This window comes from Centropristis striata, chromosome 22 (assembly GCF_030273125.1).
Source record: "Centropristis striata isolate RG_2023a ecotype Rhode Island chromosome 22, C.striata_1.0, whole genome shotgun sequence".
NCBI lineage: Eukaryota > Metazoa > Chordata > Actinopteri > Perciformes > Serranidae > Centropristis > Centropristis striata.
The window spans coordinates 8,926,824-8,943,193 of NC_081538.1; the positions used below are offsets into that span (position 1 = coordinate 8,926,824).

The 16,370-nt window shown below is 40.4% G+C and overlaps 1 protein-coding gene across 1 annotated transcript in view; it reads right to left on the reverse strand.

Moving 5' to 3' along the window:
* Positions 1–270: 270 nt before the first annotated feature.
* The window catches only part of pdzrn4 (PDZ domain containing ring finger 4), a 41,042-nt gene continuing 24,942 nt past the window's right edge, over positions 271–16,370 (reverse strand). Inside the window, exons 4-9 of the mRNA XM_059326120.1 lie at positions 10,488–10,586; positions 8,496–8,558; positions 4,336–4,437; positions 4,044–4,160; positions 2,150–3,211; positions 271–2,059 (exon numbers count right to left, since the gene is read on the reverse strand). Coding sequence (XP_059182103.1) covers positions 1,487–2,059; positions 2,150–3,211; positions 4,044–4,160; positions 4,336–4,437; positions 8,496–8,558; positions 10,488–10,586 — 2,016 coding nt within the window. The 3' untranslated portion in view covers positions 271–1,486. The remainder of the gene's footprint in view (positions 2,060–2,149; positions 3,212–4,043; positions 4,161–4,335; positions 4,438–8,495; positions 8,559–10,487; positions 10,587–16,370) is intronic.

Sequence of the window (16,370 nt, forward strand, 5' to 3'; positions counted from 1 at the left end):
ATCTCAGACCAGTGGTTGTTGATGACGTGTGTACACGACTAGGTAGATGGGAAGGTTACCCGTTAGAAAAAGTAAGTAAGTAAAACTCCTCCAATACCAAAAGTATTCACATATATCCAGAGGAGAACATGACATGGTAGCTCCATATGGCAATCAATCTACTAGTTGTTGAGATATTTTGGTCCAGGACCAGGTGGAGGAACAAACAATCATTGTGATGGTAGAAATATTCTTCGATTTCTATATTAACGTGACAAAAGGTTCAAAAAGTGACATTTTTTCTTAATTTATTTTATCAGAATTGTTTTATTACAAATATCACCATCAACAAATACTGAACTCAAGGCCTCTTCAATGAACTTTACAGTGAAAAAGCAGCAAGTTTGAGTTGAAAGGCTGCGATATGATACATTTTCTTGACTTTCCATTCAAGGGTAGCCACTTAATGGGAAACATTTATCAGACTGACCATAAAAATTAATTTACAATAAATAGAAATAACAGTAAACAATATAAATATGAATCTTTTCAACATTTTAAACATAATTCACACATTTATGGTTTACAATAAGGGTTGGGGGTTGACTAGAGGATCACTTAAGATTAAATTAACCAGATATTCAAGCATTTGATATATCAGGGTTTTGAGTGTCTGGTGAGGTAAAACTGTTTGAAAAAGCCCTCCCAGCTCATGAACAATGAGCTTTTGGGAACATAATTATATTTTCAGTGCTTTCATTTTTTCAGATGACTCTGACTCAAGTGATATTTTCAACACAATGAAAGGAGTGTTTTTTGAGATGAGTTCTGGGATTCTGGGAAGAAAAGTTTCTTATTTGTCCTGGTCTGGCATACAATGCGGGGTACAGTACAATCAAATAGTGTCAAGTTCGACCTTTATGGTTTGGTGGTACAAACATAAATAAGAAATTACAATAAAATGTTTACAGTACATTGACATTCAGTGTAAAAAATTCCTTACAAAAAATTACCGAGTTTACAAAGTGTGAAAAATATTGTATTTTCCCCATTATAAAAAAATGCCACCTTGAACGAGGCAAGTGAAGTCGCTTCATATGCAATGAAACACAAGAATATGGAGTACGTAGAGACGATACATAGTGTACAGTACGTTATTGTATTGGTTCTGCACTTTCTTCTGTGAATCAGTTTGAACCAAAATGCTACCAAAAACACCTGCTATCAGAAGCCAGGGCATTACCAAAAAGCCAGTGTAAAAACAGTGAAAAGTTTGGAATGGCTGAGGTCTTGCAATGATGAAATAAAGAACGATTCAAACATTCGTAAAGTGATAGTTACAAAGTTGCCCTAGGAATGCTACATAGGTCCTCAGCAGTGACATTTTTAATTGAATTTCACAAACGTACACTTTTTTTTTTTACATAAAGCAGTAGTTCCTGAAATGCAGGCTACCTGATCTCAAAGTCTTCAGTACATAGAAATATGCCGAACTGGTACGTGTCAGCTAGACAGTTGTGACAGAAAGGAAGGCGTTATGTACCTTCGAGCCCTCTGGGACTCTAGCCCCATGGCTCATCAGCTCCTGAATAGTCATCCAGTTATCCAGGATTTTTTTGTTTCGCTTCTTCATCATCTTTTTGTGACTGAGCTCCAAGATATTGATCTCCTTCCGGCCCTCAGCTCCACTGGTTGGCCCCTCCCTAAGACACTCGAGGCGGCTCTTTTGCATGAACTCCCTCCTCTTCCTTTGCTCTCTGGCCCGTGCCAAGTGCTGCTTCCTCTCCTCCTTGCTCCAGTAGCGGCCCATCTTCATCTCACTCATTGCGTCATCATCTGTGGTCATGCCTCCGCTCCTCTCCTCTCTGATCCTTAGCGCCCGCTCCCTCAGGATGCGGTCACGGGCAGGCCTCCGGGCTACATACCGCGTGCCGTCAGCCCGAACTTTGACCTTCCACTCTAGACGGGGTTCCCCAGGGCGTCCGCTCCGGTGTACGGGATCTCGACAGACACTGAGCAGACTCAGCTGGCTCTGGGAATACTCCAGTGACGAGTGCTGTTGTAGCAGCTGCATGTAGCTCTGCAACAGAGAACATTGTTAGAACAGAATCATCCAAAAAAAGTGCCTCACTGAAAGGCTAAACAGCATTCTCTTCTGGAGAACACCTACCTGCAGTTGCCTGGATCCTCCCTGGCCTGGATAGGGTGTTGTCTGATAAGAACCATAGGGAAGTCCCCTCCTTGAATCTCTGGTCCTCCCTTTCTTGTCACACCTCTCATCGTCTGCAGGCAGAGCAGGGTCTGACTCAGACCGGGAAGGGTTGCTCTGGTCTGGGCTGCTGGAGATAAGAGGGCCTGGGTCTGCTGGTCTGCAACGACTGGATGTACCTTGGGGCTTGGGGATAGGGATGGGGCTGGAAGGTATGGAGGAAGCCAGTCTGAGGTTTTTCTGGTTGGTGATGCTGATGTGTCTCTGCAGAGAATGATCCGGAGATCTCTCCATACCTAGCGGTGTCGACCGTGCACTCTCTGCCGTGTTGTAGGCACTGGAGCTGTCCTTCTCTCGGATCCGATCGCTGTCTGACCGCTCCGGGTATTCGTGGATGTCAGCCAACCTGCCATACCGCTTGTGTCCGTCTTTGGGGCTCCGTCCTGGCGAGCAGGACCCGGGTTGTGAGGGGTCGAGCTGGTGGGACTGGCGGAGCTGATGCGCCTGCATGATGCTCTGGCACTCGAGCTCAATGCTGCGCAGCTCTTCATTTAACATCCTCAACTCCTGTTCCACACCATTCCCTCCTCCAACATCTACATCATCTCCATCCACTCCTTGCTCAGTGACACTGCACTCTATACTGTGTCGAATAGAGTAAACCCCACACTCGCCTCCATTCCGGATCTGACACTTGAGCTCCAGGAGTTGCTGGAAGCGATTCTCTAAACCTAAAGTCCCGCTTCCACCATTGCGAATACTGACCACACCTTCATGGCCCTGACCTTTGGACATCGTCCTTGGACCTTGGGTGTCCTGTGACACTACAGTTCCTCTCCTTGTGTGTGGATGCTCTGCGCGCCATCGCTCCCTCAGGCAATGGGCTGGGCTCCTCCTGTGGAGTCTACCCAGCAGTGGCTGGTTCTCGGGACTGTCTGTACTGCGACCAAACCCACTGTCTTTGTCTTGATTATTGGAGGAACAGGTTGCTGTGTCTGTTGTCATCTCTTCTTCAGCTAGAATCTGGTGTAAGAAGAGAGATAAAAACAGTTAGTCCCCCTTAAAGACCTTATGTGTGTTGTAGTTCATGATTGTGATACACAGTGAAGGGAGAATAATCAGCCAGGTAATCCTAGGAAATACATCCATATTGGACGATTCTGCACCTTACAATTTACGTCATATGCCAATGAAAGAAGAAACGTTCCCTACATGTAGAGAGGCTGAAAGTCAGGGTGGTTGATGGGCATGTAGAAAGTTTGTTTTTCATGCAGACCATACTGTGCAATCTTTGTTAACACTTGTCCTTTCAGGCATTAGTAACCAAGGAATCCACTGGCTCCACTGACGAATTAGTGCCATTATTGTACAGTGTTGCCGTTTGGCAACATACCTAATTTATTGACTAAAATCACAATAAATTAATTGAATAAAGACTTGCATCATAAAACTGGACATAATATATCAGATATTCTTTTAGTATTTATTAAAAATTGGAATATGTGCAGACTGAGGAACTCAGGTGGCTCAAAGTAATCGACAGCCTACAAACATCTAAGGACATAACTGGTTAAAAAAATGCTGCACATTCTGCAGTAGAGGGTTAGCCTTAAGATGGGCATCGGATTTTAAAAACAATGATTGAATGTAATCTAAAAATTTGTAGAATAGTCCTATATCGATGTTCTTGTCTAGAACAGGGGTTGGAATGATCCAACGCTTCTCTTCTTCTTTCATCTCTCCTTCCCTCCTAACTTGTAACCTTTCCTGTCACTTTCCCTGACACCCTTCTGCCTCTTTTATTGGACATTTTTGTCTCTTGTTTTGATGCCTTTCTCTCAGCTTATGCTCTCACCTCATCACCCCTGTCAAAGTTACATTCCTTCTGCTTCCTCCTCTCCTCCAGGATCTCCATCTTCAGCTCCTCCACCAGCTCCTGTTGCTCGTCATCCAGCCATACCTCCTCCTCCAGCTGCAATCACAACATCTTGTCAGAATCCTGTCTTTCTGTGTGTGTGTATGTATGTGTGTCAGAACTCCAGACAATCAGGGTGACAGTTCGAAGTCAAGCAAAAGGCACTTAGCAGGTGGGTATTTGACAAGAAACAGGTTTTCAAGGGAACCTGTGTAGGTGTTTGAGTGTTTACCTGCGTTTCAGGCCTTGTCACCAGCAGTATGATGCTTCTTACTTCTTCACTTGACAACAAGGCAACAGCTTTCTCTCTGTCTTGCACTTCACAGCCATTTATCTGTACGTCCAAGACAAGTATAAATGGTCATGTTAAGAGAGTGGAGTTGTAGAAACACCCAAAAACCCACCCCAGAAAGGACCTGTAATTTTAGCACCATCCATTAAACTGACATGAATGAAAAGATGAGCGTAATACAACTACCCATTGTTCCTATTCTTCCAAGACACACCTTGAGTAATCACATGCTGACACTTTTTTTACTCTCTTCTTTTTACCCATTTTCTCCCCCCATTAGTCTCTTCTCACACCTTTCTCTCTGGGACCTCTCCATCCTTCTTTCCTCCTTTCTCCCATCACTTCCTCCAACTCCACGCAAAACACAGAGGGAAGGCATGGTTAGGCTGCACGCTCGGTAAGGGGAGTCAATTGCGAGTGCATAGTCCGACCTCACGAGAGAGTCTGCTCTAACCGCACATCCAGACACACAATTAACTGTTCTCTGACAGGTGGCGTTCATCTTTTCCTCACTAGAGTAATGGGGCTGTCAGACGAAGATAATAGGGCCAGCAGTACAGCAGGCCCTGCTCCCCACAATCATTCACACGACTGGGACACAGCGAGAGGATGGAGCTAATCACACAGTGCCACGTACAATAAATATGGAGCAGAGGTAAAATGTTGGTACTGTTGTTCAGACTGGAAGCAGGTTGAGATGTTGCTTACTGAAATTACATATTAAGTATAGTTCAAAATATATTTTTGCATTATGTTTTATATCCATGCTTGCATTTGAATGATAATCAGTGGGCCTAGTGTAGGAAGCAATATGCAAACAAATTTCCGTAGTTTTGTTCGTATCCATGATATTTTATATAATCACCAATAGAGAAAATTTTAGGAGTGGACACGAGCACTTTTACCAAGATAAGAAATAAATATATCTTGTTGGAGTCCACAGACTGTTTAAAGCAAGGAAACATACATTTTAAATTTGAGGTAAAAAAAAATTGCATTGTCAAAGTTTATTTAACAGTACGTCGATTTCACCACTGCTAAAAGTCTTCTTTTTACACTTATTTTGTCTCCAATTATTGGGTTTGTGTCTGAGTATTTGCACACGGCACAACACCTGCCTTTATTTATATGGTGTTTGGGGGGTGTTAAACATTCTAGTAAACAACTATGATAAAGTGTGATTCATCATTCAGCACAGCTGGGTAACAGCCAATGTGGATAGATAAGAACATTTCGTGCATCTGGAGTTGACTTCTCTTTTTCACATTTTATATTTTATTTTTATCAGAAAATGAAGAGAAATTCAAGCAAATGTTGCTGCATGAGTCCTATCGTCTCAGAAAAGCAAATTAATATAAAATAACAAATGTAAAAAAGCATTTTTTGTGACTATCATTGTTCAGAGTTACACTTATTTGCTGTAATATGATGCTCCAATTTTTTTTGTTGCTTTACTGCATGATCAAGTTCAACAATTTCTTTTAATTCACTTGGTCTTAGTTTGTGCATTTTGTTTTTGTAACTTTCCATTTATCCTTTTCAGGGATAATGCATATTTTGGATGGATGTATAATTTAAAATGTAATGACATTTTTTAAATCTAAATTAAGCATTAAAAACTGGCATTGTGTGCATTTTCTAACTTTCCAAAACCGACAAATCCATTGTAAGTTTGAAGGTTAAGTGAAGTCCTTGAGTAGAAATTAGAGATATATATTGAGTTTGTCACTGCAGGTTGTTCCCTCTCAGAAACAAAACCACATGGCTCTGTATTACAATGGCCCTACCATGCAGGGAAATTGCCTGTGTACTAACAAAGAACTGAGAGAGTCAGTGAGGTCTGTGAGCCATGACCACAGCTTACAGATTGAGGGGCTCTGCAGGCTCAAATAGACTTTCAAGGAAAGACAACAGCCAATCAGAAGGACGGCAATCAGTAGCAGAAGGTGTTTTCAGTTAACTCATCAACTGGCTGAAGTGTGTATCTGCACACACACACACACACAAATATACACAAACATAGATGCCTAATGCATTCACTGGAAACATTTTTTTCTCTGCTAAATAATATTATCCCATTAATTCAGAGCAGTGTATATATATATATATATATATATATATATACATATATATATATACATATATATATATATATATATATACATATATATATATATTCCATGAAAACCTCTCCTTTCATTCATTCAGTTAAACAAAAAAATAATAATTTCTCTGAATTCTGATAATTTTTTCAATAAATTTCAAATTTCATTTCATTTAGCTTTTTTTCAAGCGAATGCATTACATTTTCATACAAACATACAAAAAATATATGGGTCACTTCTGACATTGGAAAAAATAAGCAGAACGGGACGAGAATAAGGATGAGAGCTGTAGTCACATGAGGTTCTGTGCAAAGGACTTTACAAGACACAGACAAGTTCTCGTTACGAGTTAACGAGGGGCTGTTCACCTTGGCTACACACACCTGGTGCCACTAATTGGTAAGCCTGGAGTCAAGAGTGCAAAGCTTTACACTTTGTTAATCCTGTATTCCAGTGGGAAAACAATGGGCACTGGACCTATCTGTATCTGTAGCAGCCTGGATACACTTTCTACCAAAGTAGAAACTGTTGGCAACATTTTAGCTGCATGTGTTTGGAGAGAACCTATTTGATGTTTTTGCATAATGAGACAGGAGAAGACAGAGACAGAGAGGAGAGCTGGAGATGATGTAGTGCCTGGTGTAACTTCGACTAAGGGCTTTAATTTCCCTGGTAAAACGAGGTGATTAAATATACATATGCTTGCCCGGACTGGAGACACCAGCTGCTGAGCTATCCTCGAAAAAGACTGCCCTTCAACCAGCTTGGAGGATCTAACCAGCCATTTTTTGTTGAAAACACAAAAGCAACAGGGGATATTTATTTATGTATTTTTGTAAAAATGAGACTGATATCAAACATAACATTATGCAAGTGATGGGAAAGTATTAAGAGTTTAACCTAGACCCAACTCATTTAACATGCTCATATCTTTATGTTGCATTATTTGCAGCTAATGGATGTGAACATGAGTGCTGTTAATTATGCTCACGCTGAGATCATCGGGATGCCAACAAGATCTCCAACCTAAACCACAGACTAAACAATTTGTCAATACCACCCATAACGACCCATATGAGCGTTTTGCAAAAAAGGCTTGGTTTCTGTGAATTTATGCTACAAAACCACTGACCTAGGTTGAGGCCAAAAAAACGTCCTGGTAAGGCATTATAAAACACAGTTTAAAATAAATGCACCTAAATGCCGGCATTGAAGTAGTTACAAGGGTAACGCGACTACCTTAAGAAATGTTAAAAAACATAATTTTTGTACAAAATCATTTACTTTTGGACATGAACCCCGTTCTCCTGGGTGAAAGGACCATCTGAGTCTGACTTCCGACATTTAAACTGCTCATCGGCGTCAATCACTACAACTACGTCAGCAAGATGGCAGTAGAGGACAGTCTTAAACGTAAGTAAGTCTTAAATGTAAATATGAGTCGTATTTTGCTGCATGTAAAAACTAAATTGATGCTTTTGAGGGGAGACCAGTCTGGGGATGCATATGTTGAAGTTTCTTCCCCCCATCGAATACTTTCCCTCCTGTCAAAATCAAGACTGGTGTTACAGTTTAACGTGACCCTGTTAACTGACAATTCAGTTGAATGCGTTGTGGCTAACTCAGTGACAGTGACAGCTTTTAAAAACACAACAGAACATGTATGTGTCCTTTTTTTTTATATAATCAATTTGAAATATTTGTGTTTATTATCAACATCAGCGATTAATGGAAGTTATTACCAGCAACCACCAGTTAACAGGGTCACTATATCTTACATTTTTATAAAAACTATACCTACTAGATATAAAAAAAAAGAAGTCAAAATGTCAGCCACACCGTCAACGAACCCTAAACACCCATCGAGTTGAAGAACTAAGCAGAACTAAGTTCAAAATTTGAATTGTGAATGATGAATGTGAACTAGTTTATTTTGATGAATTTTAATGAGATCATAATTTGAAGGCATTTGGTAACCGTGATGGAAATAAGCACCTGTAGAATTCGATCTCCTTCCTTGATGCGTCCATCTCTTGCTGCTATGCTGTTTGGCTCCACCTGCACAACAGAACATGAAAATCAATGCTGACAGCCGGTCATTATGTATCCAGTCTTCTCCTAAAAACACCACACTGCTTTTTCATCCCTGCTGTCAGGGGAAAAGTATTTTTTATAAAGAGAAGATGCTTTTCATCATGCTGACAACCTCATATTTTGAGGAACGATACAGGCTGGTTTTTACAGGTTTTGGCTCTGTCGTATTTATGCTTCATCCTGAGTTTAGTAATGCGTGACACTGACTGAGGTACCATGTAAGTCCTTGACATACAAAAGAGCACAAGAGTTCTAAATGAAAGTCACAAGTGTTTATGGCAAAGACATGATTCTATTTCAGCTGAATGAATAAACATCTCATGTTTTTCAAAACGCATCCCAGTGGATGTGCAACCACACTACAAGCCCTCAATAGTCATTTCATAAACTTTGTTGTTGTTGCCTTGAAGATGAAGAGAGATAGCTACATGTGGAAAACAAAACCTTTGTGGGAATGGAGAAAAGAATCACGCACTTCCCAAAGTCGCACCGATGCTATCCATACATTTTAATGAGGTGAATTAGCATTTTTATCCTTTTATCAGATATACAAAAATAGATGCGTCCTGTTGGTGGGAGACTGCTCTCATAATCTGTTGAGGTTCAGCAGGTTTTGTATTAACATTCAGATTCTTCGTCTGGTTCAAGAAGAGCAGGAAAACCAGAGAAATAGCTGGCAGAGTTCACAGATTTCTATACATGTAATTCTGTAAAAGCCAGGAAGAAGCAAAATATTCAGTAATACTGAACATTTATATCCTTATGACAGTGTTCTAATCCTCATAGCAGCTCTTACTTTTCACTCTCTTGCCTTTTTTTTGTTTATAATTGGATTGAACCTGCACCTGCAGTCAGATTAAACATTCTTCTAATTCAGTTTTCAGTGCTTGGAGCCTTCATAACTCCATCATTCATTCAGGTTTGGCTCGAAAAATGGGAATAATTTGTTTTCATTTTGTCTTATCAACCACTGTGCAAGAGGAAGCTTTTTTTATTAGCTGCAAATAATTTGAATATTAAAAGGAATCTCTGTATGTTCCCTCTTTGTTTGGTGTGTTTGGTATTCAGAGGGGGTACAGTAAATGTGTCACTTAACATACTATGTGGGGGGAAAGAGAAAGTTGTCGCTAAGAGCTAATTAAAACCTTCAATGAAAACACGTCAAAGGAGGAGGAATGAGAATGGCAGGACGGGAATCACATTTCAAACATGACTTCCTCTGTGGCCATGCGTGGCTCATTCAGAGTTGACATTTCTCTCTTTCCTCCCTCATTCAGTTCCACTTGCTCCCTGCTTCAGGATGTAAAGATGGGAATTCAAATGGGATTTCATGCCATCTTTTAATAACTTCCTGCTCCAAAGGAAACTGATCACGGGACCCTGAGATTGATTTAATGAACATGCGGAATCAACTTTATCAGACCTCATCAAGAGTGAGGGAATCGGAAAAAGCAATTGCCATTAACCCTTTATCAGGCAAAGAACTATATTTGGCAAATCTGCGCAACAAAAGTCGCAGATTTACGAGAAAAAGTGGGAAAAAAGGAACTTTTTTCCTCCCAGATTCACCACTTTGAATCTCATAAATCTGCACATTTTTTTGCTGCTTTAATCTCGTAAAAATTTTTCTCAAAATATTATTTTAGTATGTTTTTTTTACACATTCTGGCAGTATGTAATATCCTTCAATATTCTCTAGGGTTGAAATTGTGCCCTATTAAGGGTTAAAGTGGTGAATCTGGGAGAAAAAAGTTGCTTTTTTCCCACTTTAAATCTCTTAAATCTGCGACTTTTTTTCTTGTAGATTTGCCACTTGCCTGATAAAGGGTTAAAACCTAAATAGAAAACAGTTATCACTATTAGAGGACCAAGTAATGGGAGCATCTGACCTACCTGGCTGACATAAATGCCGGTGTCCTCCTCATCGTCCGTCCGGTAGCACAGCGTCAAGCCAAGCTTCTCCTGGCTGTTCTGCCTGCACAGCTCCACCTCCTGTTACACACAAACAAACCAATAATGTTTTTTAAATGTTGTCCCATGGTGCACCTGTTATGTCACATGGACCTGATGGATTCCAAAACCATATCATTTCAAACATGTAGTTTACCCATCTGTTTGACAGAGCAGCTGAAAGGATATCACCCATGGGAGATGAGGTCCAGCTTTGTTTTTATGCTCTACATCACCGTCACTAATCACTTTGGGAGCGTTCTGTTGTTCTGTAGTCAGGTAGTGAGATTGCTTTAGGCAGAAAGAATCTATGCTAATTTTCTGCTGATGTATGATATCCAGGAAATTTCAAATGCCCACCTCTCTCTCTCTGTCTCTCTGTTTTACACACACAACTGTTTGTAGTTATATACTTGTGAGGACTGTTGCATCCCCAAGCCCCTAACCTTAACCACAGCAACCATGAAGAATAAGAGCATTAATCAAAAAAGATACCAGAGAAAAATATGAAATAGTTATGTACACTGAAGTGAACGTTTTACAGATACATACAAATAAACGTTGCCTTTTGGACAGAATGTTTAGGGGGGTTATTCCTGCTGTATGTTCTCCAGCTCAATATAGCACATCATGGGGACCTGAAAAAGGTACTCTCAGTTCTGTATTGCTTTTTATGACATAGTTTGGGGTAAGTGTCCCCACTGTTGCTGTTTTTATGGTTTTATGATTTAGCACCATTCGCTAGGCTTACTAGCACTGCCTAGCTATGCCGCTAAGTTCTAAAAGTTTTTAACTGGCATTAATTGATTTTTTTTAGGCCACTTGGGGGCAGCACAACAAGCTGTACAAGCAACACTGGCATATTAGCATGACTGTCATGTTAGCAAACAGTTGCCTATTTAAACAGCTGGCAGACACACAGCAATTAGCATTCATTTGAAATCAAGGGCTAGACTCTCCTTTTAGCTCTTTTTTGTGCTTCACCAACTCCTTAGGGAACTATTAATCTTTAGCTGTTTAACTTGGACTGTCATTGGGCCTGGGTAGCATACAGTGTTTATCAGTGCTTTTAAGCTGGAAACAGCTGCCTGCTGTAGCTTGAAATGGGGCTTCATAGAGCCGTGAGACAGAACCAAACTGGTAAAATTATCTCACACGAAAACAAAGAAGCAAATGCTGGGGAAGGTTTTGTTTCTAAACCAGTTTCGTCCCTTGGATTCTTGGTTTAGACAGACTCTCCATACTAGTCAGCGCAATGACCATACAGATATACACACACACACAATAGAGGACAACACAGCACACAGAAACATAGCCCCAGCATGTGTCCTGTACATCAATGAAATGAAAGGCTGTCAGTATCAAACTGAACCCAGCATGTGGCAACATACAGGATCAGGTCTTTGATGGCTGTAGTGATGGTATTTCACCGGCTGGTCCCATCCCACAGGAAATGTCTCTAAATTTAGCCCGACTCACCGTCGGCTCCGTTTGATCTCTTCTGTGTATAAAGGTAATCATATAAAGATAACTCAAGGGGTAATCTTTATTAACCCCATGCTGCCAAATTCATTTCATTGCTGTGGAGTTGTGAAGGGAGGGGAATGGGGTGGAAGGGGGGATGAGGGTTGGGGGTAAGAATTAAACCCCTGCCCCCCTTTTCTTTTCCGTCATGGGAAACCACGATAGCGGAGATTGACAGGGGAAGTAATTAATTTCTGTGGCATTTAACCCCCTGTGCAGACAGCCCTGACCTTCAAAGGTTAAGGTGTGTTGGGAGTTTATAATATTGTTACACCATCCACTAGTCTTCTTCTAGACTTCTCACCAGTTTAGTACACTAGTTGATTTGTACAAATCCTGACAGTGAAATAACCGCTGCATATAGTGAGATCAGACGCTAACGCCTTTGTGTCAGTGCACATCGGGTGGTAGGCTGGATTACTGGAGTCAGTTATCATGGTGTGAAGCCCACTCGTTAAAATACATAGAGCTGTTGCTGCTGTAGAGAGGCTGTAATATAATAATTGGATCCCAATCTGTGCCACTGTGGAGTTTAAATTATGGCACAGTGGTGACTTCAAAAATAATTCCATGTGGCTTCCAATGCATTGTGACAAGAATTTATCTTCTTAATGTACAGTATGTGGTTTCCTAATGTTAAATGGGTGAGATCACATTTACCGCATGTTACTAATGTATATAAGAAATGGAGATAAGGGTGGCGTGCTGTCTTTTAGCGCCACATTAAACATCTGTTTGCAACGTTTCAGTCTGTTATGCACTTCACACTTTCTTCATGTTTCATTCAAAGGAAATGACTGCCGAGCCTAATGTTCATTGGCTCATTGTTTTGACATTGCAGATGATGACATCCTTTCAGCGGCTATTATTTTATAGCAACAGTCTTTAGAGTGTAGTGATGATAATTCAGTCAGCCAGAAAAAGCTTGCAGATAAGAAGCCTCTCATTAATACTGTGCTGTTTTCAGATTTTTTTTTAATCTCCTTTGATGCTACTTGGGTCAGGCTGTGTTTGTCTGTATTATACCTACATAAAGTAATGTGCTTTAATTTGTAGATGATGTAGTGAGCCAGAAGGCCCAGCTTATTAGGGCTCATAAAAAAGAAAGTCAGTTGATATAGTATAAAGAGCAACAAAGTCCACACAAGGAGGAAGTCAGGATGGAAGGATGAGTTAAAAACACAGGACTTTCAAACAGGTGACCCTTATTTGTGTACTATGTAAAATCAAAAGTCAACATTGTCATTTAAAGTTAGGTAACTTGTGTTCCACATAACTGCATCTCACATTCACTCATGGAAGTACTTTTTTTTTTAACTCAGTCCATTGTATTTATTACTAAACTTAACCAAGTAGTTTTGAAGCCTTAACCTAATCAAGTAGTTCCATATCTCAAAACAACCAAGTGTGAACTGTGACAAGGGTCATATATCCTAAGATTTCATACAATGTTTTAGAAAGATTAGTTGACGAACTCTATGTAAACCAGTTTTGTAGTCGATTAGGGGAGCATGACCACTGACTACCTAACACAATCCATTCTGTGTTGGCAGGGTGGTAGTGTTTTACCAAAGTGGTTTTATCTTGGATTGGCTTAAAGACTATTGATTTTTTAAATGTAAACCTGTGTTACAAACTGGGGGTATGGACTTTATTGGTGTAGGCATTTATCAGGCAGTGATAAGTATCTAGCTGCATCATTGTAACTTTAGGATCAGTTGTTGTTAGTGCTTGGCCCATACTGCAGAGTAAAAGCTTGAATATCTTCACCTGTGCTGCATTGGTGTTGACCATTCTTCATTAATGATTTATAAAGTATGGTATTTCTTTCTTCTTTATTTTATTCCCTTTTTGTACTTGCACTGACAAATCCTTTAAAAAAAAGTCTCTTTATTCTTGTAGCACCTCCTGCATACCAATATTTTTTCGTTTTTGAGGTTTAAAAAAAAAGAGCCTTTGATGTTTGGCACCCACTGACGATCCATAATTAAGACATGTTTATTTTGTCTAATTTGGCAAACAGCTTACTGGCAGCTTTCTGGCACACTACTGCCAATTCATTAACAGAACTGTGTAACCTGGTGACCAAGCAGAGCACTCATTAAAATCTGCCATTATCAACATTACTATAAAATTACATTATAAATATCCAAAAGGGGTTGCAACTGTTGAGATGAACTCAGATAACCACAGCTTTTTATTTTTAATAACTTGCATTGTGAACTTTTATTTTACCCTAACAATCAAAGGCATCCGTATATGAAACTTTCAGCTCTGAAACTCACTTTCTGTCTCTACCGTCTGCTAGTTGGCAGTATTGTAGTTTGATAGATTTGGCAGAAGAAGTAGTAGTAGTAGTCGTAGTATGATGACAGCAGGAGTACCCATGTGGACAATCAGTTGGAAGTGAAGCTAAACCTGTCAGCAGTAATGTTCCTGGGATGGCAGCCGAACTCTGTTCCATCAAAGAGGAAAGCCATTCATGTTTCAGTTAGATACACATGGCTGGACAGAGGTAAGTGAGGACGGCTGATTTGGTGTGTGTATGTCTGGCAGGTGTGTGTGTGGCAAGTGGGGGGTGGGGTTGACTGTGAGTGTGTGTGTGTGTGTGTGTGTGTGTGTATTGTGAGGCCGCCCTTGTTCTTATACTCCTGCTATTACCACACACACACCCTCCACCTCCAATCCCACCCCTGACACGCCGGAGACTCTTTCATCCGGATGATGCGATGAGGTAAGGCCACAGCTGGCAGCAGAGGAATTCTAATGACCCACAATGCAGTTCACTGGACCAGGAAGTGCCTATTAAACAAGGGAGGACCGCTGATAGTAGCACACGTCACCCATCACTGTCACCTCACATGACCTCAGGGTCCACTAACTGAGTGGCATGATACATCTGTTCTAATGTAGACACTTGTGGGTACAGACTGTATGGCAGTCAGCAAATGTTAGCATGCTTACATATGGGAAGATTATGAAGCTGCCTACTGTTATCTACAATGCATAAGCATGTTAGTATTTTAAGCTATTAACATGCTGACAACAGCTCAAAGCAGTGTTGTGCCCAAAGGCGTGTTCGCACCAAACATTTTTTTTGCACTGCGCAATTACATAAAAAAGCAATGATATGTGAATAGACACAGGATCCGCTTCATTTATGCAAATAGCAAAATTCATATTTGTTCATATTTTAAAACTAAAGCGAAAAATTCACACAATGCTGTGTTGGGACAGCCAATCAGTGTTGAGGTTTTCCTGCATAGAGTAGCACTAATTAATCCAAACTCCTTTGTTTATTTAATGTGTGATTCAGTATTTTGAGGCTGGTCCACCAGCTACATCTGAACATAATCTGATTGAATAATCAATGCAAGGTCTAAACATTATTTGACATTGTTTATGTGAATGAACAGTGAGTGCTTCCTGCTTACCACAAAACATTCATAATTTCTGTTGAGCTTGAAGTGGCTGTCTGAAAAGGCGATACAAATATGTCTGAAGGACAGTGCACTATGAAAGGAAAACTAATAACCCTGAATAAAACACTGGTGATTCAACAGGGAGGTCTCTGAGAGAGGGGTTCTCTTTTGGTACGATTATATGAAGAATGGCCTCTCGTCTAAGACCCAGGGACACGCAGAACAATCTGAGCACAGATGCAGTTTCCACAATGGGGAAGAAAATGTTCTTGTATTATTGTGTTTGAATATGTTTCTTGTATTGTTGTGGGACTTGTGAGTATTATTTGTCAGGGCTAGCCTTGGTTTATCTCCCGAGATTATGTATTACTGACACAAAAGTGGCCTCCTTCATTCAATCCAGCTATAACTGCTTGGCAATGTGAAGCCACTAATAGCCCATCCAGCAGTTCTATTGCACTTATTATTGCAGTAAAGCTTCATAGGAGTCTGATACAACATTTTCACCGTTTCACTCTTCATTGGAAAACGGAATAATCGGCATGTCATTATCAAATGACCAGTCTAGCAATAGTCAGTGTTTCAAAATATGGTCAAATAAAAGCACCAAAATGAAAAGGGTTCGTCCTCTGGGGAGCGGACATATGGTTGGTAAATTACCATTCCAGTTTTTACCATTATGTCTGGATAGTTTTGCTTTTTTTAATGCCTTCGTACCAGCAAAAGCTGTGGCTGCGACATTATGTTTTCGTGTTTTCCGTTCATCCAGTTTTTAGAATTCTTTGCTTTGCATTAACGTATCTGAAGCACTGTCTGCTGTCATGGTTACATAAGTCTGGACAACCATTGATGTTAACTGTAAACTGTAACTTGGCTGGTT